Source organism: Elgaria multicarinata, chromosome 5, assembly GCF_023053635.1.
Source record: "Elgaria multicarinata webbii isolate HBS135686 ecotype San Diego chromosome 5, rElgMul1.1.pri, whole genome shotgun sequence".
Taxonomy (NCBI): Eukaryota; Metazoa; Chordata; class Lepidosauria; order Squamata; family Anguidae; genus Elgaria; species Elgaria multicarinata.
In genome coordinates this window covers 58006509-58032047 of record NC_086175.1, presented here as the reverse complement: position 1 = coordinate 58032047, position 25539 = coordinate 58006509, and the positions used below count along the sequence as shown (strand labels likewise).

At 42.5% G+C, this 25539-nt stretch overlaps 2 protein-coding genes across 6 annotated transcripts in view; one reads left to right on the top strand and one right to left on the bottom strand.

Annotated features, from left to right (window-relative positions):
• Positions 1–5818, top strand: part of MAP3K15 (mitogen-activated protein kinase kinase kinase 15) — a 79638-nt gene extending 73820 nt beyond the window's left edge. For 3 of the 4 annotated variants that reach the window (XM_063126436.1, XM_063126435.1, XM_063126434.1), the window contains 7 exons: positions 511–696; positions 1186–1291; positions 2931–3138; positions 4298–4410; positions 4583–4680; positions 4766–4842; positions 4925–5818. In XM_063126436.1, the coding sequence (XP_062982506.1) occupies positions 511–696; positions 1186–1291; positions 2931–3138; positions 4298–4410; positions 4583–4680; positions 4766–4842; positions 4925–5006 (870 nt within the window). In that variant the 3' untranslated portion in view covers positions 5007–5818. Of the gene's footprint in view, positions 1–510; positions 697–1185; positions 1292–2930; positions 3139–4297; positions 4411–4582; positions 4681–4765; positions 4847–4924 lie in introns of those variants that run through there. The other variant, XM_063126433.1, reaches the window with a different exon arrangement.
• On the bottom strand, positions 4677–25134 carry PDHA1 (pyruvate dehydrogenase E1 subunit alpha 1). 2 transcript variants are annotated; one of them, XM_063126442.1, is made up of 12 exons: positions 24932–25134; positions 22001–22015; positions 21258–21326; positions 14253–14426; positions 13607–13733; positions 13017–13108; positions 12090–12182; positions 10031–10186; positions 9876–9947; positions 8052–8119; positions 7060–7168; positions 4677–6147 (listed from the first exon to the last, which is right to left on the bottom strand). In XM_063126442.1, the coding sequence occupies exons 1-12, from the start codon at positions 24989–24991 to the stop codon at positions 5983–5985; spliced, it is 1200 nt and encodes a 399-aa protein (XP_062982512.1). In that variant the 5' UTR covers positions 24992–25134; the 3' UTR covers positions 4677–5982. The 2 variants fall into 2 exon arrangements, with proteins under 2 accessions (XP_062982512.1, XP_062982513.1); XM_063126443.1 differs by lacking the exon at positions 22001–22015.
• Between the last annotated feature and the right edge of the window lie 405 nt (positions 25135–25539).

Sequence of the window (25539 nt, the reverse complement as noted above, 5' to 3'; positions counted from 1 at the left end):
CCCCAGCATGGGTGTATCAGAGAATCTTGCTGTATCCATCTATACTCCTTGCTTTTAGATCAGCTTATGCTTTAGCCCCACTTTGACAGAGAGTGTGGAAATCAGTGCTACATAGGAATTTCCTGGTCTGACACTCATAGGATAGTGATGATCCAACATGGTTGCTTAATATTTCAAGGCATGCCTTACTCCATCTTACAGCAAGCTAGGGTTCCCCATTGCACCAGAACAAGTTTGGGCATCATCTGTAGTGATCCTATTTGTGTGTATGTGGAGAGTCATATGGATGGATTAGACAGACCAAAGCAGACGAATAAAATAAAAAGGGTTCCAACATGCAGTTTTTATTACGAGATGAAGCCTCATTCCAATTAATTGTGTTGACTTAATAATGTAATTCAAGATTTACTAAGAATTTCTGATTGCCTGCTAAGCAAACAAGCTCTTATATCCATGGAACTTAACATTTGCTGAAATGAGGTTTTTTTTGACATATTCATTTTTTTCCAGAGTTCTGAAGAACTGCATCTTTCAGTTGCTCACATCAAGCAGATAATTGGGATTTTAAGAGATTTCATACGCTCTCCTGAACAGAGAGTTATGGCTTCAACTATATCAAAGTTGAAAATCGATCTAGACTTTGACAGCACGTCCATCAATCAGCTTCATCTAGTGTTGTTTGGATTTCAAGATGCAGTATGTTCCATTAAAGTATAATATTTGGGATGTGGGAAGGAACAAGGGTCCTACTCTTGCAGATTACAGTTCTCCTGGACAGCCAGTGTTCATCCTCTATTCTATAGCCAATGACCTGCAGCTATTCCAACAGATAATACTAGGATTATACAATTTTGGGGAGGAACCAGGGGAGAAGGAAGGAGCTGTAGAATATCATGTGATGGATGCTGAGGTGCTTGGCAGTCAGTAGTTGAGCCCACCCATCCCTGCCCCTTAAGATCTACAAAGGAAGCTCTTCTCAAGGTGCCTTCTACTTGTATATGACAGCTAGGAAACGAGCCTTCTCTGTTGTGGTGCCTTGTTTGTGAAACAAGTATTTTTGTTTACAGTATGTATTAGAACTTTGGTATTTAAATTGTGTCTTGGAAAATGTATTTTTTCAAGTTTGGATATAGCCTTAGTTACTTCAATTTAAAGTATGTATTTTATTGGGTCCTTTCCTTACAGGTGAACAAAGTACTAAGGAATCATTTAATCAGGCCTCATTGGATGTTTGCTATGGATAATATAATACGACGTGCAGTTCAAGCTGCTGTCACTATTCTTATTCCAGGTGAGTCAAAGCAGAGCAGTAAGCAGTGAAATGGGATGGTTAAATATGATGCCCACAGACCAGTAATTAATGGTTAAACTGTGAAATGAGGCACACTGGTGTGCCCCAAGAAAAATGCTAGTGTGCTGTATGGAAGATTTAAAAAAAAACACATCCAGAGAGATGCGTATCTGGCCTTTCCTCTTTCCAATCAACCTCCCCTATGTCTAGGCAATTCTATTGCATCGCGTTGCTTGGATCAGTCAGTTAGTCCTGAAACAAAGAAATGGGGAAATTTACATGCCCTCAATGTGCAGCCGGAACAGTGACTCATGCAGAAGGTGGGCTCCCTGAGGGCAGGTAGTTCTTTATCTTAGATAATCTAAAAATAAACAAACATTTTGAGTCTAAGGGTGGTGCTTCCTTCCCCCTTTAATTCAGAAAGCTTTAGAACCCCTGTCGGCCTGGGTAAACAGGGAGAGGCTAGATGGTGGCAGTTACCCTAAATTTAGCACCTGTGTGTGAAATCTGATTAGTCTACTTTCATTTACATTAAAACTCATCCCAAAATGCTTATTACAGCAACAATTATTTGGGGGGAACATAATCATAAGGCAATCTCTGGAATTATGAGAAGTATTCTTTCAGATGTCCAGCATGGTGGCATCTGCTGCCAATAAAGCACTCTTATCACTCTGGGACTTGACAGACCTATTGGTTAACCAGCTCGTTTCGTGTTACACAGTGTAGGTGTATACATCTTTCTCCAGAGTATGCTGCTCACTTCCATGTGCAAATGGAATACTGCATTTTTAAACAAGCTATTCAATTCCTGCCTCTGTTCATGTGACTATGGCAAAGGGCCAAGATACACGTTATTGAAATGGTCAATGATCAGATTTTGCAGTATTTTCATTTTTACTCTGAAGAAGGCTCATATGCTCCAAAATTAATCAAATCAGAGAAAGGGAGTGGCCATTTCTCCATCTAAATTTTCCCTATCCACCTCCTTCCAGAAGCTGCAGTCAACCCTGATTTCCCCACCCCTCCCTTTACTGCAGGTATCCAGGTGCAATTTTGATGGCCCTACTGCTCTGATCAAATTGCTCTAAACCTGCTTTGAAGTGAAAATAAAACGTGTGGGAGATCTGCTCATAGATCTCCAACATCTCATGTAGCTTAGGCCTTCAGCTAAATGCAACAAATTAGCTAGTAAGTCATAAAGGGATGTCGCATAGATGGGGAAAGGATTGTTTTCTATTGCTCCAAAGGGTCGAACACAAACCACTAACAAAAAGGGGATTTAGACTCGGCATTAGGAAGATCTTCCTGATCTTCAGCAGTATATTAGAAGGGGGATCTCTCCATTTAAGCAGAGGCTGGATGGCCACCTATCAGGTATGCTGCAATAGTGAATTTCGTGCACTGACCTAGGGCTGGACCAGATGGCCTTTGAGTTCCCTTCAAACTCTGATTCCAATATAGCTCTCAAATTTGCCCTTTAAATAAAACTAAAGAACTCTCTAGACACCTGTAACAGCCTAGCAGTTCCTCAAGAAAGAGCTGCAAAGATTTTAAAATATATACTCAGAAAAAGCATTTGATGATTAGTAAAAGCAAGAAATATTTAAATTTTACGATTCCCTTTTGTTTTGTGCAGAACTGCGAGCTCACTTTGAACCAGCATCAGAGACTGAAGGAGTAGACAAGGATGCAGATGAAGTAGAGGAAGATTACCATCAGGCAGAGCAAAAAAGACATGAGGAACCAGTTATTGCATCTGGAGTGTGCTTGCTCACATCTTGTGTCCCCCCTGATAAGCAGCAGCTTAGCTTGCAGTTAAGCAAGCTTAAGCAAGAAACAAACAGGTAAATAACTCCCGTGTGTGTGTCTGTGTATGTAATATGCATTTTTAAGTGCTTGTGCTTCTAATTTAGCCATTTTCCTGATCATCTGTGTTTTGTATAAACTGCCTTCAAGCAAATAAGTGAGCTTCTAACTGCTCAGGAGCTAGAATTACTCATGCAAGTACCACAGATGTTCTTTCTTTATACAGCATTAATTTGGCACTCACATTCTTTCTTCCAACCTTCTGACTCTTTAAGCCTTGGCATAATTTCAAAAACCTTTTAAGAGTGACAAGTTCAAGCATCTGGCAAGAGCAGTCTATCTCTCCCCCTGATAGCCTGGTAGGGAAGCAGAAAGGGAGAGAGAAGAGGTGGCAGAGAGAAAAGGGGTCCTATCCACTGCCAGCATTCTGCCCCTGACAGATCACTCTGAATGAATACAACCCTCAACAGAAAGAGACCCTCCTACATGAGGCTCCATGGAGCAGCACTATGGCCTTTCCCTTTCTCCCTTCTAGTGTTAAGATGTGGCATGTCAGGAGGAGTCAGGCCTGTAGCTTTTATAGCACAAGCCTATTTTTAAATAGAGTGCTACTACACATGCAGTACTCCAGGCCAGAGAGGCTTGTTACAAGAAGGCTCCATGAAATATGCCGTCAAATGTTCCAGGGCAGGCCTTTACATACATACTATGGTTATTTAAGTTGTTTAAGTTCTGCAAGTGCTAGTTCCTCTTTTAGCTATCACTGTTTTGAAAAGGACAGTGTATAAATTCCTGTTACAACTTTGGGCACTATAATGTGGCCTCCTTGTCACTGAAGTCGGTGCAAATAATGTGCTAAAATCTTCAGCCACAAAATTCTAATCTAAATATTCCAGGTAAGCCAGAGTGAAGTAGAAATGCTGAACTATTTCAGTAGAGAAACCTCAGCAAGATACTATCATTTAAAAATCAAGACAATGGAGTAGCCCATAATGAAAAGATGTGGGATTGGCTTGAAGTAAGCTATATGGAATGGATCAAACTCCACTACTGCATAGTTTTTGATAGCTTATTTATGCCACCTAACACACTTGTCTCTCAAAACTATGATTCCTTATAAATAAATACTTATTACTATTTTAAGGGGGGGGGGGAAATGTATGCCAGACCAAATCTGACTCCTGTTTTATTTAATAGGTTATTGGAAAGCCTGGTACAGAGAGAGAAAGAATATCAAATACTCCTACGGCAAACATTGGAGCAGAAAATTCAGGATTTGCATCTCCTTCAGCTACAGTTGAAATACAGTGGTAGGTATGAGAATGAAATATATTCTACATTCACTTATGTGTGGTCAATTGGAAATATGTCTAGAGTTAAATTTAGTTTTCTTTTAATTAAGGCTTAAGGCGAACACGAAATTTGGAGAGTGTGTGTGTATTAATGTAGTAATTTAGTTAATCAATACTTGAATTGTTACAGAAATTCCACCATCACCACCTGCTCTTGAGCACAATGTAGACGAAGAACTTATTAAGTGGTTAAAACAGCAAAAAGCGGATTCAGATGCGATTGATAGGGTAAGATAAAATTTGAGATTTACTCATCTCTTTAATCAACTGTCATTATCTAGTATTAAACACATTGAAATGTTTTATCTTTCAGTTTGTTCAAGAGGATTATACACTTAGTGATATTCTAAACAACATTAGTAAAGATGACTTGCGATTCCTTAGACTCCGGTAAGAAAAGAATTGCACAATTCAAGAAGTAGCTGCTTTCCAATAGAGATTTGAAACTATTTTTTTTTCTTCCTTCGTACAGTGGTGGTCTTCTCTGCCGAATTTGGAATGCAGTATTAAAACACAGAAAACTCAACACCGCACTCGTGGAAATGGAAGGTTAGGACTTCAATTCTGCTAGGTGCTGATTGGTTGAGGGGAAAAAGGATATTACATTCCAACTAAGTTATTAATTTTTGTACATACTGTCTGTATACTGGTCCTGCAAGTTTTGCACAAAAGACACATTAAACAGGCTTTCTTTGGAAGTGTTATATTAAAGAATAGAAGGACCACAATGCTTTCATAAATAGCATGTTTTGTGAATTTTCTTTTGGAATTTAGCCATTTTTGTACAATAATATTTAAACATACTAAAGTATACACTGATTTTAATCATGTATTTTTTCCAGATATGTAAACTATATAGTAGCTGAAAAAATGCTTGCTTTAGCCATAGCTACATCTAAAATGTAGCTATGCACTTTAAGCACTCATATTTAAATGTAAACATGGTGCAGTTCTTGGTATAGCAGCTGCATTTTTAAAAATGTGTTTGGGCAGCTCTCACTACATTCTGATTAATATAAATGATTATTGTGCTTAATTGTATAAGGCATTGCATAAAACCCAAGAGCACCTAAAATGTGCAAGGATTCTAAGCAAGGAGAAAGAATGACATATTCGGTCAAAAATATACTTAAAAGGTTAAGGTTAAAAACAGACATACTGAAAGCAGGCTTTTTTTCTTTAGGGAATCATGTGAGGGGTGGGGGAGGAGAGAAGACACATAAAATCCATGAGAAGTATTTGCTCAGGAAGTTTTAATATGCCTTTTTACTGTACATAATGCAATTTTAGCTGAAGAATTTTCATAAATACAGCAATTCAGAACACCATGAAGCTTTATATAAGTTAATAAACACTGCTTAATTCAGTTCTTTCTTGAGCAGCTGTCTTTTATACCGTGCTATAGCATTGCCTCCCCCCACCTGCACACACAAATACAATGTCTATTTTGCTGCTGCATGAACAGATGCAAGAATTAAACCCCAGTATAAAATCCATCAGTTTTGACTACTTGCTGGAGCTAGAACTTGCCTAGCCAACAGATTTGTACCTAATCCACTGATTTGGGCCACGCACCTCAAAGGGTGGCTCCTTATAATAGATATTATTGCCTAGTTCTTCCAGAGGTGGTTCAGGGTCAGTTGTGGCAAATTGCGCTGCATCTTCAATCTCTTTCCTTACTTCTACATCGATCTCCTACATTGAAAAGGTGAAAACGTCAATGGAAAAAAGAAGAGACCACCCTCTAAATCCATAAAGAATAAATTTAAGTTAAAACTTGATGTTACGTTACAGATAAATTCACAACACAGATGAACTGATTTACTGCTGTAGTGCAGAGTTTGGCTGTAGATACCTGAGGATTGTAATGCAGATATGGCAATTTCAAGCCACACCAAGCTAATGCCCATTATATTTTAGAAGCCTCTGCCCTTCTCAAAATGAAATTCTGATTCTCAGTGATTTCAAATGAGCACACTGACATTGCACCGGGGGAACACTTATATTTGGCTGACTACTCAGCAATTACTAGAACTACTTGTATTTTATCTAACTGTGACAGTTTAGAAGCAGTTTCTGACATGGTACATATTGCTACAGACTATAATAGGTAGTGGGAAGCTAATCCATACCATCCCTACATCTATGTATGATAAATCATATTCACCAAACCAGCATGGCTCTTTAACCCCATTTTGGCATAAGGTTGATAGCATCAGCAGAGTAAGGGAATATCCAACCCACAGCCACTATCCCTGATCCTACAGCAAATGGGGCTAGTGTTGCTGTAACTAGTTAAACACTCTCCTGAATGTAATCTGAGAGAGCTGATGTGAGAACAAGTTGGGTTATGTATAACACTGGCTTGGGATCCTTAGAGGATGGGCGGGATATGATGTGACAAATAAGGCAATGGCAGCACAAATACAGGTCCAAGAGGAGAATGCTGTCTTTCACTGGGCAATATTGGTAATTTTATCCTATACCAAAATAGATTTAAAGTAGTTCTGGTTTAGTGTAATTTATTATATTTTGGGATAATACTTTCTATTGATTTAGTTTAACTTTTACAAAATGATTTGCAATGAATTTGGAATGAAGGCTTACCTTTAGCTCTTCCACGCTAGCTAAGTTGTTGTTCACCATTCTGTCCTTCAGGAGAGTAATGGGATCACTTTTGCTTCTGACTTCTTGAATTTCTTCCCTTGTTCGGTAACTGCAAAAAAGGAAAAAGCAGTGATACAGAATATAACATACTTCTGAACTAACTAAAAGAACTGTTTCTCCCAAGCACAGCTACTCCTACGCCTACAGTAATCCAATGCAAGGATTATGCTATAGCTGTTATGCTATAGCTACCATGACAGAGGAGAGTATCCGGAAATCGCTTGCAACTCCTAAGCTCTTCTTCAATACACAGGCTGGTCCTCTTGACTATTTTCTTCAATGAGGCAAATAAGCAAACAGGGCAAATAGTGCATATGATCTGATAAGCAAACCATGGACTAGAAGAGCATTTCCCAAAATTCTGGTGGTTTCATTCCCCCCCCCCCCCCATAATTGAAGGTAAATTTCACTCTTAGAATGAAGATTTATGTCTAGTTAGAACCATCTGCCCTCAAAGAGTATGTATTTCTGCATGAGTCACAGTTCTGGGTTTGCTTCCATTAACAGCAGGAAATTCTGCTTAGCACTAAAAGTATTTGATCCTATCGTACCTGATCCCAAGACAGGACAGAATGATCAGCTCTCTGTGGTTTGAGGGGAAGAGGATGGGAGGTCACTGATTTGGTATTCTGATTTGAAAGCCAACTATTGGTATGAGGAAACTATATTTTGCTACAGAGACAACAGCAAATTCTGGTTTGCAACTATCTAGGTTAAGAAGCTTCATGTAGAGAAGGAGGATGTAAACTTGGAGCTTGCACTTGCGCCTAACAGCAGACTGTGATTACAACTTAATAGAAAATATAAAAGATTTAGATAGGAAACATTTGAAACTGAAGTTATTTTTTTATACGAAGAGGAATAGGAAACTAGTTTCTCCCACCCACTGTTTCTTAAGTACAATTTTTGAAACATGGAGAGAAGCAACATACCTGACTCCAGGATCACTCATACTGTGTCCATGGTAACGATATGTTTGTAGCTCCATCACAATAGGACCCTGGTAAAATTAAAGTTCTGTTATTTTAAAAGCTTTTAAAACAGTGAAATATTTTGCTGATGAAAGAGGCAATGACAACGAAATGCATTTTAGTATTACTGGTTAATAAGGGCCTTGGGTTAGAGATCCACAGACTGGCTGGCCTTGATTAGCTAGCCAACATTTACCTGACCCTAACCCTTCTTGCTGCTTTCTGGGTGCTTTCAAAAGCTCAGCACAAAGTTAGGAAGAGTTCTTTTTCTGAGCCTAGAGCTGATCAGATGTTAGGTAGAAGTAAGCGCTAATAATTACTGGGCAGACAAAAGCAGTGCATTTTCATGAGGTCACAATGGAATGCCTATATTCATATTTGAGAAACAACCAAATGGGTTCTTCATTTACGTAAAATCTTCATTAACTCAGTGTAGATTCAGTAGGGCTAACATCCAAATTTAATATTAACCTATCAGAGGAACTTACTGTTAACTTTTTTTAAAGTAAAATAAAATCTGATTTGATTTTTTAAAAAAACCATTTTATCCGCTCTTGTCGTCTTCTGCAAGTTCTTTTATGCATCTCTCTCTGTTTACCTATCCTCAGAATCGTTAGAGAGTTACCCAGGCTATTTTCTAAACTTAGACAATAGTAAAAAAACAAAACACAGATACACACACAAAAGCTTTTCTAGAAAAGAAGTAAGGCAACAGTGGTGATTACTAAAGATTACATTCCAAATAAAGAAAACATAACCAACTGATTGGTTAATTAGAGCTCAATAAATTGTCATAAGAATAAAATCAATAATTTTAGAAATGGCAGCATACTTTCTTTGTTTTAGATACACTTGTGTTATATTTGGAAATGTTTTAGAACAGGTTTAATTCTTCCCTTACGTTTTTTCTGAGTACTTGGATTAAAAATAAAAATCTGCTGCCTGATTATTTGGAGGAATTTTTTAATTTGTTAATCTAAATAATTTATTAGATGTTGCATTCTACTGTTCTGTAACACTATGAAATACCTTGTGAAACTAAACAGCTCGCTGCTGGTTTTGACATAATGATCCTGGTTTGTTGAACTACAGTTTAGCAAGTTGAGAACAAGTGTTAGGCCTAAAGTACTCCTCTTTCATCCTTCTCATGTGCACCAGCTTTGGTACTTCCTGGCTTGCTTAACCATGATTTAGTAAGTTGTGATGATTACATTCAAAAGGGCTCAGACATAAATATCTTGCTCTATCCCATGGTTTAAATTGGCCCAAGAACAACTGTTATATTCACACACTCCCTCTTCCCCTTCTTTTGCATGCCCTAATGCAATATTTTGAGGTTTGTTAAACCACAATGTCCCATTACTTCTTAACATGTACTTTAAGCTCTAACTGTAATCCCAGCTTGCAAACTATTATTTGAACCAGAGCTTAAAACACAGGTTCTCAGTTCAGACATGAATGGGAAACGAAGGTTTAACAAATTGCAGGTAGTAATTCAGTGGCCCTGTTCAGAAGACACCTTAAACCACAGTGGTTAAGGCTTTACCACTGTGGTTTAAGGTGTCTTCTGAACAGGGCCATTAAGGTGTGAGAAGGAAGGGGACTGAAATCATTATGTCCCAACCAAATCTAAAGTGGTTTTCACAGCATTAATTATCTCTTTAAACTGCAGCACTGAATTCTTGTGTATTATTATTAAACTGTACCTCTTTTCTAGTGTGTCATCTGTCCAATTTGTTATGTGAAAGAAACCCAACACACACACACAACCGACCTACAACTTACTTTTCCTGATCTGCAGTGATCAGCAGCAAACTTTGTTGCTTCTCTTACAGCAAGAATATCCATGCCATCAACCTGGAGGCATAAAAATATACTTTAAATGTTTTACCTCCATATTCTTTTTTTAAAAGATGGAAAACATTAAAAACTATTCTTACCCTAAGTCCTGGAATAAAGTCTCCCCTTTTATAGTAGTCTGTACTGGCTGCAGCTCTCTCTACAGAAGTACCCATTCCATATCTGTTGTTCTCACAGATAAAAATGCAAGGCAACTTCCACAAGGCTGCCATGTTAAATGTTTCAAATATCTGGCCCTGGAAGAAGAAAGGTTTGGTATATTTTCAGTTATCTCTCCAGTTCTCTCATCTGGTTATCTAAGTTACATTACATACATACACAGTGTTTGAATTTGGTAAATTTACCACTTCCAATATAAACCATATTGCTCAGAACTTACCTTTTCAACCCACATATAACTAGACTTGCTGTCTTACCATAAGATTATGTCCTAAATCGCCATATTCCAGCTTGCATGCTTACTAGTTCTCAGATTTCTTTTTGGAAACAACATGGACTACTGAATTCGTATGTTCAAACTGTTATCCAATAAGTATTCAAAGTTATGATATGAACTAGGATCCTAATCCAAACTGTCTAGTTTATACACATTTAAGAACAATTCTACATTTGCCAGATTTTCTACATTCCCAAACGTGTGGCAGGAGCATACTGTATGCCAGCCTACAACCTTATCTTCCAACAACTGTGTGAATTGGCTCAACTCCACCCATAGCTCTCAAGAGCACAGGGAAGAAAGCAAATGGTAAACATACATTCTCAGGTGAAAACAAGTTGATGTGCTCCCCATCTCTTTAATGACAAGCATGTATTTGTGCCTCATGGCTGACAGGTTGAGAATGCTGCCACTATCATGGGAAGGGGGTGGGAGGAGGAAGAAGAAAGGGAAATTTCTGGAAACCCTGCATAACATTGTCGCATATTCATGGTAGTGCAAAACAAAGAGGTATGGAAAGGGCTAGTCAATTTTTTTTTTAAAAAAAGAACAAGCTGCTAGTCTTGTCACCCAAATGTAAGCAACCTTCTTGGCTGTAAGGGAGGGTCACTGCAAGATTCAAATAAGAAGGAATCACAAAATTGTATCCATTCACAGAGTAGCTTTGGTAGAATCCACTGAGAAGGGGATCCCACATATACTAGCTGTCTACCATACTGACACATACATGAGTTTCCTTATAAAAAAGAAATGTGGCAAATCCTCAGGTCAAGAATTTATTTTATTATTTTATTTATTTATTACACTTATATACCGCTCCCATAGCCAGGGCTCTCTGGGCGGTTTACAGAAATTCTAAAATTGAGGTAAAAACAAGTATACAAAATTTAAAACTCTAAAACACAGAATATACACACATAAAGCATTAAAAACCGATTAAAAACTAAACGTGGGTAATTCGGATGTGCCGCCATATGCCTGGGCAAAGAGGAAAGTCTTAACCTGGCGCCGGAAAGATAGCGTTGGTGCCAGGCGAGCCTCATCAGGGAGATCATTCCACAGTCTGGGGGCCACCACCAAAAAGGCCCTATCCCTTGTTGCTACACTTCAAGCCTCTCTCGGAGTAGACACCCGGAGGAGGACCTTAGATGTTTAACATAGTGACCGGGTATATTCATGTCGGGAGAAACTTCCGTCAGGTATTGTGGTCCCAAGCCGTGTAAGGCTTTATAGGTCAAAACCAGCACCTTGAATTGGGCTCGGAAACATACAGGCAGCCAGTGCAAGCGGACCAGAGCAGGTGTTATATGGTCAAACCTTCTGGTTCCCGAAATCAATCTGGCCGCTGCATTTTGCACGAGCTGCAGCTTCTGAACCGTCTTCAAAGGCAGCCCTACGTAGAGCGCATTGCAGTAATCTAACTTGGAGGTTACCAGAGCATGGACAACTGAAGCCAGGTTATCCCTGTCTAGATAGGGGCGTAGCTGGTCCACCAACCGGAGTTTGTAGAAGGCACTCCGTGCCATTGAGGTCACCTGAGCCTCAAGTGACAATGATGGGTCTAAAAGAACATTGCACTGTCATTAATCAGGTTGAGAAACATTCTGCATACATCAAACAATATGATCAGTACTTTTCCCGTCAAATTATGTGACTCTAATTAAATATAATTTCTAACTACAGTGTAAACCTTGAAAGCTTACCTGATTGGCAGCACCATCACCATACAACGTCAGACAGATCTCATCTCTGCCAAAGTACTTGCACGCCAAAGCAATACCAGCTCCCAAAGGAACCTACAGTGAATTACAACATGCAGAGCTAGTCAAACAAGAGCACTTTCTGAGAAGATAATGGTATTTCAGTGGTTCTATTCCTTTTTAAGGGCAGTATGCAACAGTGACTGGTTTCACATGGCAGGTTCCCCTGATTCTATTGTGCAAACAGGTTTAACCATTTGTGCAACAGTGGTTTAGTGTTTCCAGTGGCAACCTGAAATGAGCAGAAATGCTTATTTCTGGAAGGGGGCAGGTCGACAGAGGATAAGAGAGCTCCACTGACTTGCACTCTTTGAGAAATAGGCTTTCTCCCAAAAGTGCTAAATCGCCATTGTGCAAATGGGGGAGACTGCTTGCATGATGGAATTGATGGGGCTGGCTGCATAAGGCCCCCACAGATGGGCAGGTTTAGATAATCTTCTAACTGTGCTATTAATCATAGTTTATTATTGGCATCTGCCTGACATTATCTTCAATTCCCTTCCCATTTAGTCCAGATGAATACAATGGTCAATTATGCGGTGCTACTCCAGGAGAACCAACAGGGTCAAATTCACTAATCTTTCTCCCAGCAATGATCCTCTGATGGGCTGCCAAGGCTTTTAAAGTCCCAAATCCAGGTCAAAAGCCAAATGGAAATGGGTGTAGATAATTAGTTTCATTAAGGAACGCACAGAGTTGAGTGCCCATCAGCAATTTAGACTATATTAGGGTTAAATGACAGAAGTACTAAGTCACCAGGGCCACAACTGGGTTTAAGCACACCTTACTCTGCATTGGGTTATGGGATAGATTAAAAACTATACCTAACCCTCTTCCCAGAGAAAATACGATTTTTATTTGTGAGCTTACCTGGGCGCCAACAATACCATTACCACCGTAGAAGTTTTTGGCATACATATGCATTGAGCCTCCTTTGCCTTTAGCACATCCACCTACCCGACCTGAAATGGTTAAAAATAGATCTTTTACATCTGATTTATTGTCCACTAAAGTATGTGTGTATAGGATAAGGCTCTCTTCTGCCTACTATCTCCCTTTGTAACTAATTGGATAAATGTTAAGAAGATCCCAGAATGATGTACAAAAACCTTCTTTTTGGCAACACATCAAAATTATTAGGAGGACATACTTGCAGCACAAAACAGAACTACACACAAGAATCACAGCTTTCCAGGCAGCCATGGCAGCATAAGTGTTTAAAACAATGGTGCCATTGTAACAAAGTAAAGGAAAACTGCAGCTGAACATGCATAAATGAACAAGCCCTGGGCTCCTTGGAGTAAGGGTAGAATACATGTGTAACTAATTCAGTGAAGTCCTACTAAGTAAATTAGGTTGGAATTTCAAAGTTGAGAGGAAATTTGAACCTAAGCCTCCTTCATCAATCCACTGTGGTTCTATTTCTTCCACATTTACATATTATTTTACTGAACACAAACCTGTGAGCTCAGCAAGGATTTCTCGAACTGAAATACCACGAGTGTATGTAAAGCCATGAGCCCGGTAAGCAGTGATCAAGTGATCTGTTCGATTTATGGCAGCCTCAAGTCCAACACAGCAAGCTTCCTATGGAAAGAAAATACGCCTGAAAGTGTACATAGTCCACAAGTAAGAAATAAAATAAAAAGTATTATACAGACTCTAAACATTCACTAACCCCAGTTTATAGTAAGTGTGCAGTTATCTGTCCTAAATAGAAAGTGGTCTTGGTGAATGCTATTCAGTGACAGCTAAATTACAGGAAAGAGCAGCTGACATTCCTCAGTACATTAACCAAGGAGTAGCTAGAAAAGCTGGGCCTACATCTAGCCTGGCAAGTATCACACTCAGTAGAATAGATATTCTTTTGCTCACTGTGGTTACCATGAACAAACTGCACGGTATAGCTAGTGCACATATGTATTAAGCATTTGTTTCTTCCTTAATTATACTGAGTTATATCTAACATTACACTAGTGTAAAAATGACAAAAGTTGCAGTTGTTCTAGCAGTTGCACAACCACTAGCGGAATTACCACAACTAGCACAAGCAACACGTAGCCTAATGGAGTCTTCAGCACAAAGCCCCTTAACTCAGCCACTCACCTGGCCATCATATAAATGACAGAAGCCTCGAATAATTTTCTGTTTATATAACTGGTCTGCTTTCAATTCCATGCGCCGAATAGTCTGCATAGTCTTGTAGTACTGCAGACCCTGCTCTCGTGTCATCACAGCTGTGGTGGGTGGACCCTCCTCCAAGCGATGAATGTCATGTTTCTGTGAATAATAAAGACAAGCAGTCACTTCCAAGTTGTTCATACTAATATGGTTGTTTAAACCTGACTAAAGACAATCACAGTATAGTCTCTCTCTAGCAAATATAGCTTTATCTGCTCCCTGCCTTTTCTGCATTGTGTCCATGTAGTCCAGGCCATAGTATAAAAAAATGCAGTGTATAGTTGGTAGCTGCCCTGGAATAACCATGGTAACAACTAGACATTTTATTGGGTGGGGCTTCTAATTCCCTGTGGGTGCTGAAGGAGCAGGGCAAGACTACTACTCCAGTTACAACACCTTCATTACAAAGAAAGAACAAAATATTTGGGCTCTTTTTGCTTGGAAGAAAAACACACACCAATAATAGAGGTTTATAAAATATGCATGAGGTGGAGCAACAGGGTAAGAGGGAGAAAAATCTCTAACACTAGAAGTCAGGGTCACCTAACAAACCTGACAAGCAGTACATTCAACACAGACAAAGAAATTACTTCTTTACAACATATACAGAATTTGCTGTCACAAGATGACAGCTGGATTAGGTAAATTGACAGAGGATATATCAACTAGCTAAACAAGCCCCACGGTACTAGCTACAACAGCTAAATAGAAATGCAGGTTGCTTACCTGTAACTGTAGTTCTTCGAGTGGTCATCTATGCATTCACACATATGGGCTTTGCGCCTGCGCAGAGACCAGACCGGAACCTTCTATAGCTGAGTGGAACGTTTTTGGCAGGAACCCCTCCCCCACGCTACCGCGTATGTCCATGGGGTTCCCGCCCTTACCTCAGTTTACAGGAGTCCGACATTGTGCCCCATAAACATGAGTGTAAATAAAATAAAGTACATTCCACATATAACTGTGTCATTTGTAAGTCTCACACCACCAAGTGGGGATGGTGGGTGGGTTGTGTGAATGCATAGATGACCACTCGAAGAACTACAGTTACAGGTAAGCAACCTGCATTTCTTCTTCGTGGTCTCTATGCATCACACATATGGGCGAGTAGCAAGCTGACATATCTTTGGAGGTGGGTTGGTGCATCATCTGAAGATCTCCGAGAGCACTGTCCTTCCAAACGAGCAGTCCTGCCTCACAAGGGTGTCCAAACTGTAGTGCCTAACAAACGTGGATGGAGTGGACCACGTTGCAGCTCTACAGACTTCTGTCAAAGGAACACCTCTGCCAAAAGCAACAGATGTTGCGACGGCTCTGGTAGAATGAGCTGTCACAGGTTTCACCAGCTCTAGTTTAGAGATAGAGTAGGCAAGTTCAATTGTCTCTACAATCCAGCGTGACAGACGCTGGCATGAAACAGGGAGTCCCTTAGAAGGCTCCCCATAACAAATAAACAATTGCTTTGTTTTTCTAAAATTCTCTGTTCTAGCCTTGTAAAAGGCAAGAGCTCTCCTTACATCAAGTGTATGTAAAGCAGACTCGACAGGTGATGTAGGATTCGGAAAGAAAGCTGGTAGAGTGATATATTGGGACAGATGAAAGGTTGACACTACCTTAGGCAAGAAGGCAGGGTCTGTGCGTAACACAACCTTATCTTTGTGAAAGATAGTGTAAGGAGCATCTATCCTGAGAGCCCTAAGCTCACTTGCACGTCTAGCAGAAGTGATGGCTACTAAAGAGACAGTCTTGAATGTTAGAAGCCTAAGGTCAGATAAGGCCATGGGCTCGAAGGGCTTCTTTGTCAATGCCTGTAGCACCACTGACAGGCTCCATGGTGGAACGATACACTTTACTGTTGGTATCGTATTTTTAAGTCCTTTTAGAAATTTCCTCGATGTTGGATGTGTAAAAGGTGTAAAACCATCCATGCCTCGATGAAAAGACGTAATAGCCGCTAGGTGAACTCTGATGGAAGTGAGTTTGAGTCCCTGCTGATAAAGTGCCAATAGGTATTTGAGAATCAATGACAAAGGGCAAGATTCAGGTGCTTGATCATTTCCCAAGGCAAAAGTTTGAAATCTCTGCCACTTTGCCGCGTAAGATTTTCTTGTTGAAGACAATATATGGTCTACAGTTAAATCCTTGGTATGAGGGGAGGAGTGGATGATATCCTCCATGCCATCATCTTAAGGGTCGACAGGTTTGTGTGTCGAACCCTGCCCTGGTGTCGAGACAACAGTGTCGGTATCGGCGGGAGTCTGATGTAATTCCCGTCCGACAGTCGAAGGGCGTGGGAGAACCACGTCTGTCGAGGCCACCACGGTGTGATAAGGATGCAGTCCGACCTGTCCGACTGGATTTTGGCCAGCACCTTCGTCAACAGTGGAAACAGAGGAAAGATGTAAAGAAGATTTCCTTTCCAGGTTCTGGTGAAAGCATCTCCTAGCGAGTGCTTTCCTCTTCCTGCTCTGCTGCAGAACCTGGAACAAGCTGCGTTTTCTTCGGTAGCGAAGACATCGACAGCAGGGAGGCTCCAGTACCGAAAGAGAACGTCTCTTACTTCGGTATCGAGCTCCCATTCGTGGTCGACATGGAAAGACCTGCTGAGGGCGTCCGCGATGATGTTTTTCTTGCCCGCTACATGGATCGCCGTCAGGTGAGTATTTCTCTTTATGCACCAGTTCCAAATCCTGAGTGCCGATCGATTCAGAGGATGAGACCTTGTCCCACCTTGTCTGTTGATGTACGCCACTACCGTGGTGTTGTCCGTCGCGATCAGGACGTTTCGGCCCTCGATCATTTGTGAAAAAGTTTTTATTGCATTCTCCACCGCTAGTAGTTCTAGGTGGTTGATATGATGTTCCCTCTGGGAAGGAGGCCAACGGCCCTGAGCTGTGAGGGAGTCGCAGTGTGCTCCCCATCCGATCAACTATGCATCCGTCGTGATCGTTACCGAAGGAGTTTCTTGCTGGAAGGGAACTCCTTCTAGGAGCATCAACATCGAAAACCACTATTTCAGAGATGCCCTTACTTGCGTCGGGATCGACAGGTAAGTTCGCCGGGCATTGTGTCGAAGATCGAAAGTTCTTAAAAACCAGGCCTGCAATATTCTCATTCTGAGTCTTGCAAACCTGATGACTGCAGTTGTAGCTGCCATCAAGCCTAATAGCCTCTGAATTGTCCATGCTGAGACCTTTCAGCGGCTCTCGGTAGCGATGGCTAACTCTTGAAGGGTGCTTGCTCTGGTCGAGGGCAGGTATGCTCTCCCATCCCGAGACGATAGGGTTACCCCTATGAAGTCCAGCTTCTGCTGTGGGGTCAAGATGGATTTCTCCTCATTGACCCACAGACCCAACGAGACCAACAGGTTGAGGGTGGTTGAAATGTCCGCTACCAGATCTTTTTTCGGGACCGTGAAGTATCGGGAGAAAAACCCCTGGTTGAGTTCCTCTGCGGGTACTGGAGAGATGGCTCCTTTCGCTAGGAGGGTCTGTACCTCGAGAAGCAGAGGAGGGGATGGCGCCGTTACTTTCACCCCCGAAGAAGGAGGAAGGACATCGAGCTCGATGGCATACCCCGAGTTGATGATAGTGAGCACCCAGGAGTCCGATGTTATTGACTCCCATTGATGGTAATGTGGTGCTAGGCAGTTCGCAAAGGGAGGTGGATCTGGGATAAAGAAGTCAAACCCGCTGCTTCTTAGAGAAGTCGGGCTGACGTTTGCTTTGGAGCTGTTGTTGCTGCTGCCTCTGCTGACCTTTCGCTGTCGACAATTGTTGCCTGGCTATGGCTGAAGCTTCACTCTGGAAAACTCGTGCCAGCTCTTTTTTGTCCTCTGGGAGATGTTCACATAGTGATCCTATTTTCTCCCAGAGGAAGAGCTGGTGTCGTGCCATGGTAGCCTCGTAGGCTGATGCCCTGATGCTCAAAGAGGCAGAGGAGTAAATCCTCCTGCCCGTATGGTCCAACTTTCTGCCTTCTCTGTCCACGGGTGCAGAATGTGCCTTCTGTGAGTGGCCTTGAGCCGACTCCACTACGATCGAATTAGGTTTGGGATGTTGGACCAGAAACTGTACATCTTCCTCTTGGACTCGATAGAGGGTCTCTAGCCTTTTCGATGTGGCTTGAGTCATAGCCGGTGTTTTCCAAGATAATTGAGCCGTTTGCTTTAAAGCATGTGGAATAGGGATGGCAAGTCGTTGGTTGGTTGTGGACTGGAAAACGTCGTAGATTGGATCGACGACCGATTCATCCATTTGGTGGATCTCCAGTCCTAATGCCTGAGCCATTCTAAGCATATGGTCAAAAAATCTGACCATATCGTCGGAAGGGGGTCCTTGTCATGAACCTCATCTTCTGGTGAAGGCATCGATGGAGTAGCCGACAACCCCAACTCAGAATCCGATGGGTAATTATCCTCAGGCAAGGATACTGTAACCACCTGGAGATCTACATGCTCCGTCGGTACCGTGGTAACCGCGGCAGTTGATGCCGATGGCTGCGTACAGTGTCGAGGCGTCGACACCGTGGACGTTTGGTGGGCGGGCGATGGAGGCAGCGGTAGATGACACATCCTCGTAGGCGGAGGGTGCGCATAATATTCTTCTTGAGGGTACTGGTGGTCACCCTGGAAGTATCATTGTGGGCGATATCGATCCCATACATAGTCGCCACATACTGATTGGGGATAAGAGTATTGAAAAGCTCCTTCCCATTGACACCTTAGAGTGTGCCTTGGCGAAGGCGGTAGAGGGATTAGTCCCTGAACTTCTTGCAGCCTGGCAGGCTCTCGGAAAGAGGCCGCTGAAGCCGAATCCCGCAACTCGCCCTCCGATAGACTGGGAGGATGTGTCGGTACCGTAGCCATCGGTACCGACTGGGATCTCGATACCGAGGGAGGCCTCGGTATCGAAGCGGTCGGTATGGCAGGAGGAGTAGAGTGACTCCTAGCCGGTTCCGCCGTGCGGGATGACCCTAACGAGGGTTTTTCCGCGTCTTTCTTCTTCTTCTTCTTCTTCTTTTTCTCCATTTCAGAAGAAGATTTGGGAGTCCGGGCCTTTTTGGAGATTTTCCTGGCCACGGAACTCACCAGTGACCGTCCAGGCGTTAGGGGTATCTGAGCCCTATTAGCCGCTCTGGAATGTTCAGGCACCTCAGTGCAACGGTCATCAACGGACTTACTGGCTGCCGTTTGTCCAGGCGTTAGAGGTATCTGAGCCCTATTAGCCGCTCTGGAATGTTCTGGCACCTCAGTGCAACGGTCATCAACGGACTTACTGGCTGCCGTTTGTCCAGGCGTTAGGGGTATCTGAGCCCTATTAGCCGCTTTGGAATGTTCAGGCACCTCAGTGCAACGGTCATCAACGGACTTACTGGCTGCCGTTTGTCCAGGCGTTAAGGGTATCTGAGCCCTATTAGCCGCTCTGGAATGTTCTGGCACCTCAGTGCAACGGTCATCAACGGACTTACTGGCTGCCGTTTGTCCAGGCGTTAGGGGTATCTGAGCCCTATTAGCCGCTCTGGAATGTTCAGGCACCTCAGTGCAACGGTCATCAACGGACTTACTGGCTGCCGTTTGTCCAGGCGTTAGGGGTATCTGAGCCCTATTAGCCGCTCTGGAATGTTCAGGCACCTCAGTGCAACGGTCATCAACGGACTTACTGGCTGCCGTTTTGTGCATCCTCGAAGATTCAGCCAAGACTCAACTTTATGGCCTTCACCTAGGCACAGGACGCACAGGGAGTGCCCGTCAGTTGGAGGGAGCTTAGCTCCACATTTCACACACTTGAGAAATGGGGCCTTAACTGCCATACGGCTAAGCGCCGTGATCGAAATCGCTGAGGAAAATCTAACTACTAAAAAAAAAAAATTTTTTTTTTTTTATAGATAGAAGAGAAGAAAAGATGTTAAGAAGTGAGAAATAAGCGAAAAGAGGAAAGATTTGAAGTAAAAAAGGATTTTAAATAGAAAACGCTAAGAGGTTTGGTTCTATAGTCTAAGCACAATGGCGGACGACGAAGAACTGAGGTAAGGGCGGGAACCCCATGGACATACGCGGTAGCATGGGGGAGGGGTTCCCGCCAAAAACGTTCCACTCAGCTATAGAAGGTTCCGGTCTGGTCTCTGCGCAGGCGCAAAGCCCATATGTGTGATGCATACAGACCACGAAGAAGAACCTCTAGGTTCATAGGCAGTATGTCTCTGAACATCAGCTGCTGAGGAGCAACAACAGAGGAGGACTACTGCTTTTATACCCTGTTGGTAGCTTCCTTAGAAGCATCTTGCTGGTCCCTATTTGACACAAGACATTGGATTAGGTAGGCCTTTGATCCAAACTAGCAGGTTTCTTCATATATTGTACAGAAGTCTTCTGCAACCTGGTGCTCTCCAGGTATTTTGGACTTCAACTCCCATCAGCCCCGGGCAGTATGGCTAATGGTCAGAAATCCTGGGAGTTGTCCAAAAACCTGAAAAGCACCAGGTTGGGGAAGACTACAGCAGCCCACTATAAGCCTGTAAAAGGATCCTTCTGTGCAAACTACATTGTTTAAGAAACTGAACATATCTGAGTACAGAAGTCCTTGGCTCCACATATCTAAGACAATAATTTTGAATATTTGAATTTGTTGTTTATTCGTTCAGTCGCTTCCGACTCTTCGTGACTTCATGGACCAGCCCACGCCAGAGCTTTCTGTTGGCCATTGCCACCCCTAGCTCCCCCAAGGCCGTCTGTCACCTTCAGAATATCATCCATCCATCTTGCCCTTGGACAGCCCCTCTTCCTTTTGCCTTCCACTTTCCCTAGCATCAGCATCTTCTCCAGGGTATCCTGTCTTCTCATTATGTGGCCAAAGTATTTGAATAGCATTATATTAAGATGCACTGTAATACAACATTAGCTTTTAGAAATAAAGTAATCAAGCAACTTACCTTAATATCAAATGTCGCCTCATTTGCAAAGTCTGCATAATTACGAGAGGTGACAACCACACGGGCAACCTTTCAATAAAAAAGAGGGTGAAAAAGATATACAAATGGCTGTTTTAAACTATGGAAGATTGTGTTCTACACACCCACACACATTGTACAAAATTTAGGGAACTATCCCATACACGCACATGCACATACACAGCATATTCCTAATACCTTTGCATGAAATTTAATTGTAAGTTGTTTGGGAGCCAATCTTGGTTGAAAAGCAGGGTAGAAATATAATCTCACCTAGCTTAGTATGTTTGTATCATGTTTAGGAATGTGCTCTGTAAATGCTAGGTGGTGGTGATGATTATTAAAGTATACTAGGGACAAGAAACATTTTTAATGAGAGCAGAGATGTTCATGATGTGGAGTTCTACCATGTCCTTGATATTACCCACAGAAGCATGGCAAGCATAGTGGCTTTGTTCATAAAAAATCTGCCTATGGCTTCCGTAATAATCTTTTTTTTATATAGTGAGTGGTGGGTTTTTTTGAGATTTAAGCCAGTACCCAGTTTATGACTTTCTCCTCAGAAACTAGGAACCTGATGTTTTACAAGGCTAAATGAAATGACTAATACTATAGTAAGAAAAATAGATGAGAAAGGTGCACAAAATGTATTTCTACATCAAATTATGTATTGCCAGGTAGAGTGAGAAAAGATCAAACAATTAAAGTAATAATGTGGGCCTTACCTCACTAACAGCTCCCTAGAGCAGCAGAATTGGGAGGAAACAAAATAGAAAAAGACATCAGCTACTATTACAAATCTAAAAAAAATAATTCTTCATAAATAAATTACCCTCAATTGATTTTAAAGGCTACGCTTAATTAGCCATCTAAAGACCTATTTATTATTATACAGCCATGGAATGTTCACTATTCAGGACAGAGTGTAAAACAGACTTGAAGTCTTATTTTGCAGGATTTCTGTGCAATGAAGAGCTCAGAATAATGCCAAATACTTTCTAGGCAGTATGTTCTACAATAAGTCCCCATATCCGTGCAAGCCTTAGTGGACTATATTCAAAGTTAGTTTAACTTAAGTCCAATTCCTTTCCATGGGTATACTCTAAGTAGGACTAACATTGGCTACAAGCCTCTCTATGATAATCTACATACAGGTTCTATGCTGTGCTAATGAATACACAGAAATGCTTCCATTTGTCATATATAGCTGGCTGGTAGCTGAAGGTAAAATATGTTAGCTCTGCCTAGCACTAAGTTCCTATCCTAGCACTGCAATATTATATATGACTACTCCACGTTAAGTCCCATTGCATTCAATGGTAAGTGGGTAAACGACTGCACTCTAATAACCTGCACTACTATAAAGGCTCCAGAGGAACTGAGCAAAGGAAAATACACCTGAAGAGGCTAAAAGACACACTTGCTATCAGGGTACAGGAGGACCAAGGATTACCATTTTCCCCACTTGCCCATTGATCTGGTTCACCATCATAATTCCCTCGATTTTCAGTTTAAGAACAAGTGCCAACTTGTTTCGGAACAAGTGGGCTTGGCACCACCCACATGCAAAAAGTTTTGGGGAAGCCCCAGGTTTGCAGAAGCACAAAAAAATCTTCCAAAAAATATAAAAATGGTAAAAGTGGGTGGGGGACCCAAAACAGCCCAATGAACTGAGCATGCTCAGTAACTAGCCACACGAGTAAAGTGGGGGGAGAAAGCCACATAGAATCAGCCAGCAAAGAAAAGGGTGAGGATGTGGCTGCAGCCAGCAAAGAAAAGGGTGAGGATGTGGCTGCCCACCTGGTGGCTGTTGAGGGTGGGCAGGGGAGTCTAGATGATAGAAAAGGAAAGGACCACATCGAAATAAGGAGGAGAGTGGAAGATGGGCAGTTATATTTCTATGCCTCTTTCTCCATTGTCCCTGCTCCATTTCTCTCCTTATCTTTCCTCCTCTCAGAGAAACTAGCAAAAGAGAATGGAGTATAAACACATAAATAGAACAAGGTTAAGGAGAACCTTTTCTGTTTCACACTTAATTCTATATGTTCCCAGAAGCTGAAGCAAGAGCTTTCCATATAAATCAAAGGAGAAATCTAAGAATTTAATGTAGCTGGGATTGGGCACCACTGTGCCCATCATCACCATAATCTAAAAACCCCAACAATTTGAATCAAAGATTTCCTGCTCTAATTCAGTTCTTATTTAGTGTGGAACTGATAATGCAAGTTGTAATGCAAATGCAATTTGTTTTATCTACACTACAGGTTAGAATGGGCTGTGGTTGGATAAAGTGGCTTACAACAGCAACGAAGCATGGATTTACACTGAATACTGCAAGTCTGGCCCTCAGTGGGTGTTGTCTAGGTCTATTAGATCCCTATTGCAGCTTGAGGATTAGGCTGAAGCCTAGAATGCAGTTTACACCAACCCTATCCTTTAACCTCGCACTTCAGGTTTGGCTGAGAGAACAATAACCATGCAGTGTTGGTTACTGTTATACCCTGGTTGCAAAAGTCAATCTACTTATATTGTCCCCTCAGACCTCCTTTCAGGCCAAACCCAGTCACATGCAAGAGCTTCATGCTCCGCAGACTTGCATGCAGCGGTTGCACTTTTCAAAGACATTTAAAAATGCATGTCAAGTATGGACTCCCATCTTTGATGCTAACTTTTGTTTTTTGGCCACAGATTCAGGTAACATATGCATGACAGGGATTTACTGCACCATTCTGTCCCAGGGCCCTACATGTCATATCCTACTCATGTCCTATTTGTGGGTTTCCCTTGGGCAGCTGGGCACTGTGTAAACAGAAAGCTGGATGAGATGGATCCTTAGTCTGATCCAGCATGGCTATTCTTACGGTCTTAATAATGTAATTGTCACTTTCAGTACTTTCTACATTTAATTTCCCTTTGACCTCACTGTTTACAATTCTTCCCTCACCCTAACAATATATGTACTGTATATAAACCTGAACTTCTTCATAACACTCCATGCATCCGATGAAGTCCATCAAAGTTTATGCCACAATAAGGGCACAATATTATGATGTTTAGACAGAAAAAAAGTTCCGCAACTCCCAGCATTCCCCAGCTTGACTTCCCCGCCCTCACCTTCTGTCTAAACACGCATTAGGATTGCGCCCAAAATGAGTTAGCCTTTAAGATGCCACAAAACTGCTGCAATAGGCTAACATGTCTACCTCTCTTTAAACAACTCCTAAAAGGAGAGGATGCCAAAGAGCTTTTGGAAGCGAAATACGGGTTCGAAAACGCACCGGGGGGGGGGGGGAGGGAGAAAGAAACGCATGCGCGCTGCATAACCTGCACTCCTTCCCACACACCACAACACCCCCCGCCGTGTGAGCCCACCTGACTGCTTGTGTTCAAGGCAGCCAGGCGCCTCGCGCTCTGTCCCCTCCCACAAGGCCCTGCCCTGAAGGGCGGGGGGGGGGAGGGAAATAACTGTCATTTCATAACCGTCGCCAGGGAACTACGGCTGCCGACGCTTCTGTCACGAGGCCGGAACGCCAGCGGGGGAGAGCGGGCGGCGGGAGAGATATCATCCCTATTACGGGGAAGAAGAGGGGCCTGAGGGACTGCTGCGTCCATCACCTTCAGCCCCCTCGACTTTTCCAACCCTATGCCTCCCTCACCGGTCTGTGGGCAGCCGGGCCCTGAAACAGGCGGGAGAGCGCGGCCAGCATCCTGCGCATGGAGTGTAGGGTGGTCCTCGTCGCTGCCGCTCACCCCACCTCCGGCCCTTCGCCTTCTGGTCCGCCGCGTTTGCAGAAACGAAGGCCGGCGAGTCTCCTTCAGGCTTCAGCGTCCCGCCCTCTCCGCTACAGCCTGGCCGACAAGCAAATTGCCCAGAGTGACAGCTGGACGGTAGCTCTTGCCTGCCCTCTAGAGGCTCCCGACAGGATACGGCCGACAGACGCTGTTCCCGGAGGTTTACCCTTTTCTGGAAGGGAAAAGTGGTTTTACGATTACTTCATTTTCTTGTGTTGAAATCTTACCCAAACCCCCAGAAGCGTCATTTAAGGGCGGTGTGCGTGGAAAATATTGCCTCCCCCCCTCCCGCCACCATTTGTTTCAGAATCAGCAACTAGACTTTCTCTATGTAAACCTTAGGCTCTTGTAATTGGCCACTGTGGCTCTTGCTCAGCCTTCGCTATAACGGTGCCCTCTATATGTATTGGACTACAATTCCCACCATCCTCAGTCAGCAAAGCCATAAGCCATGCTGGTTGAGGCGTATAGA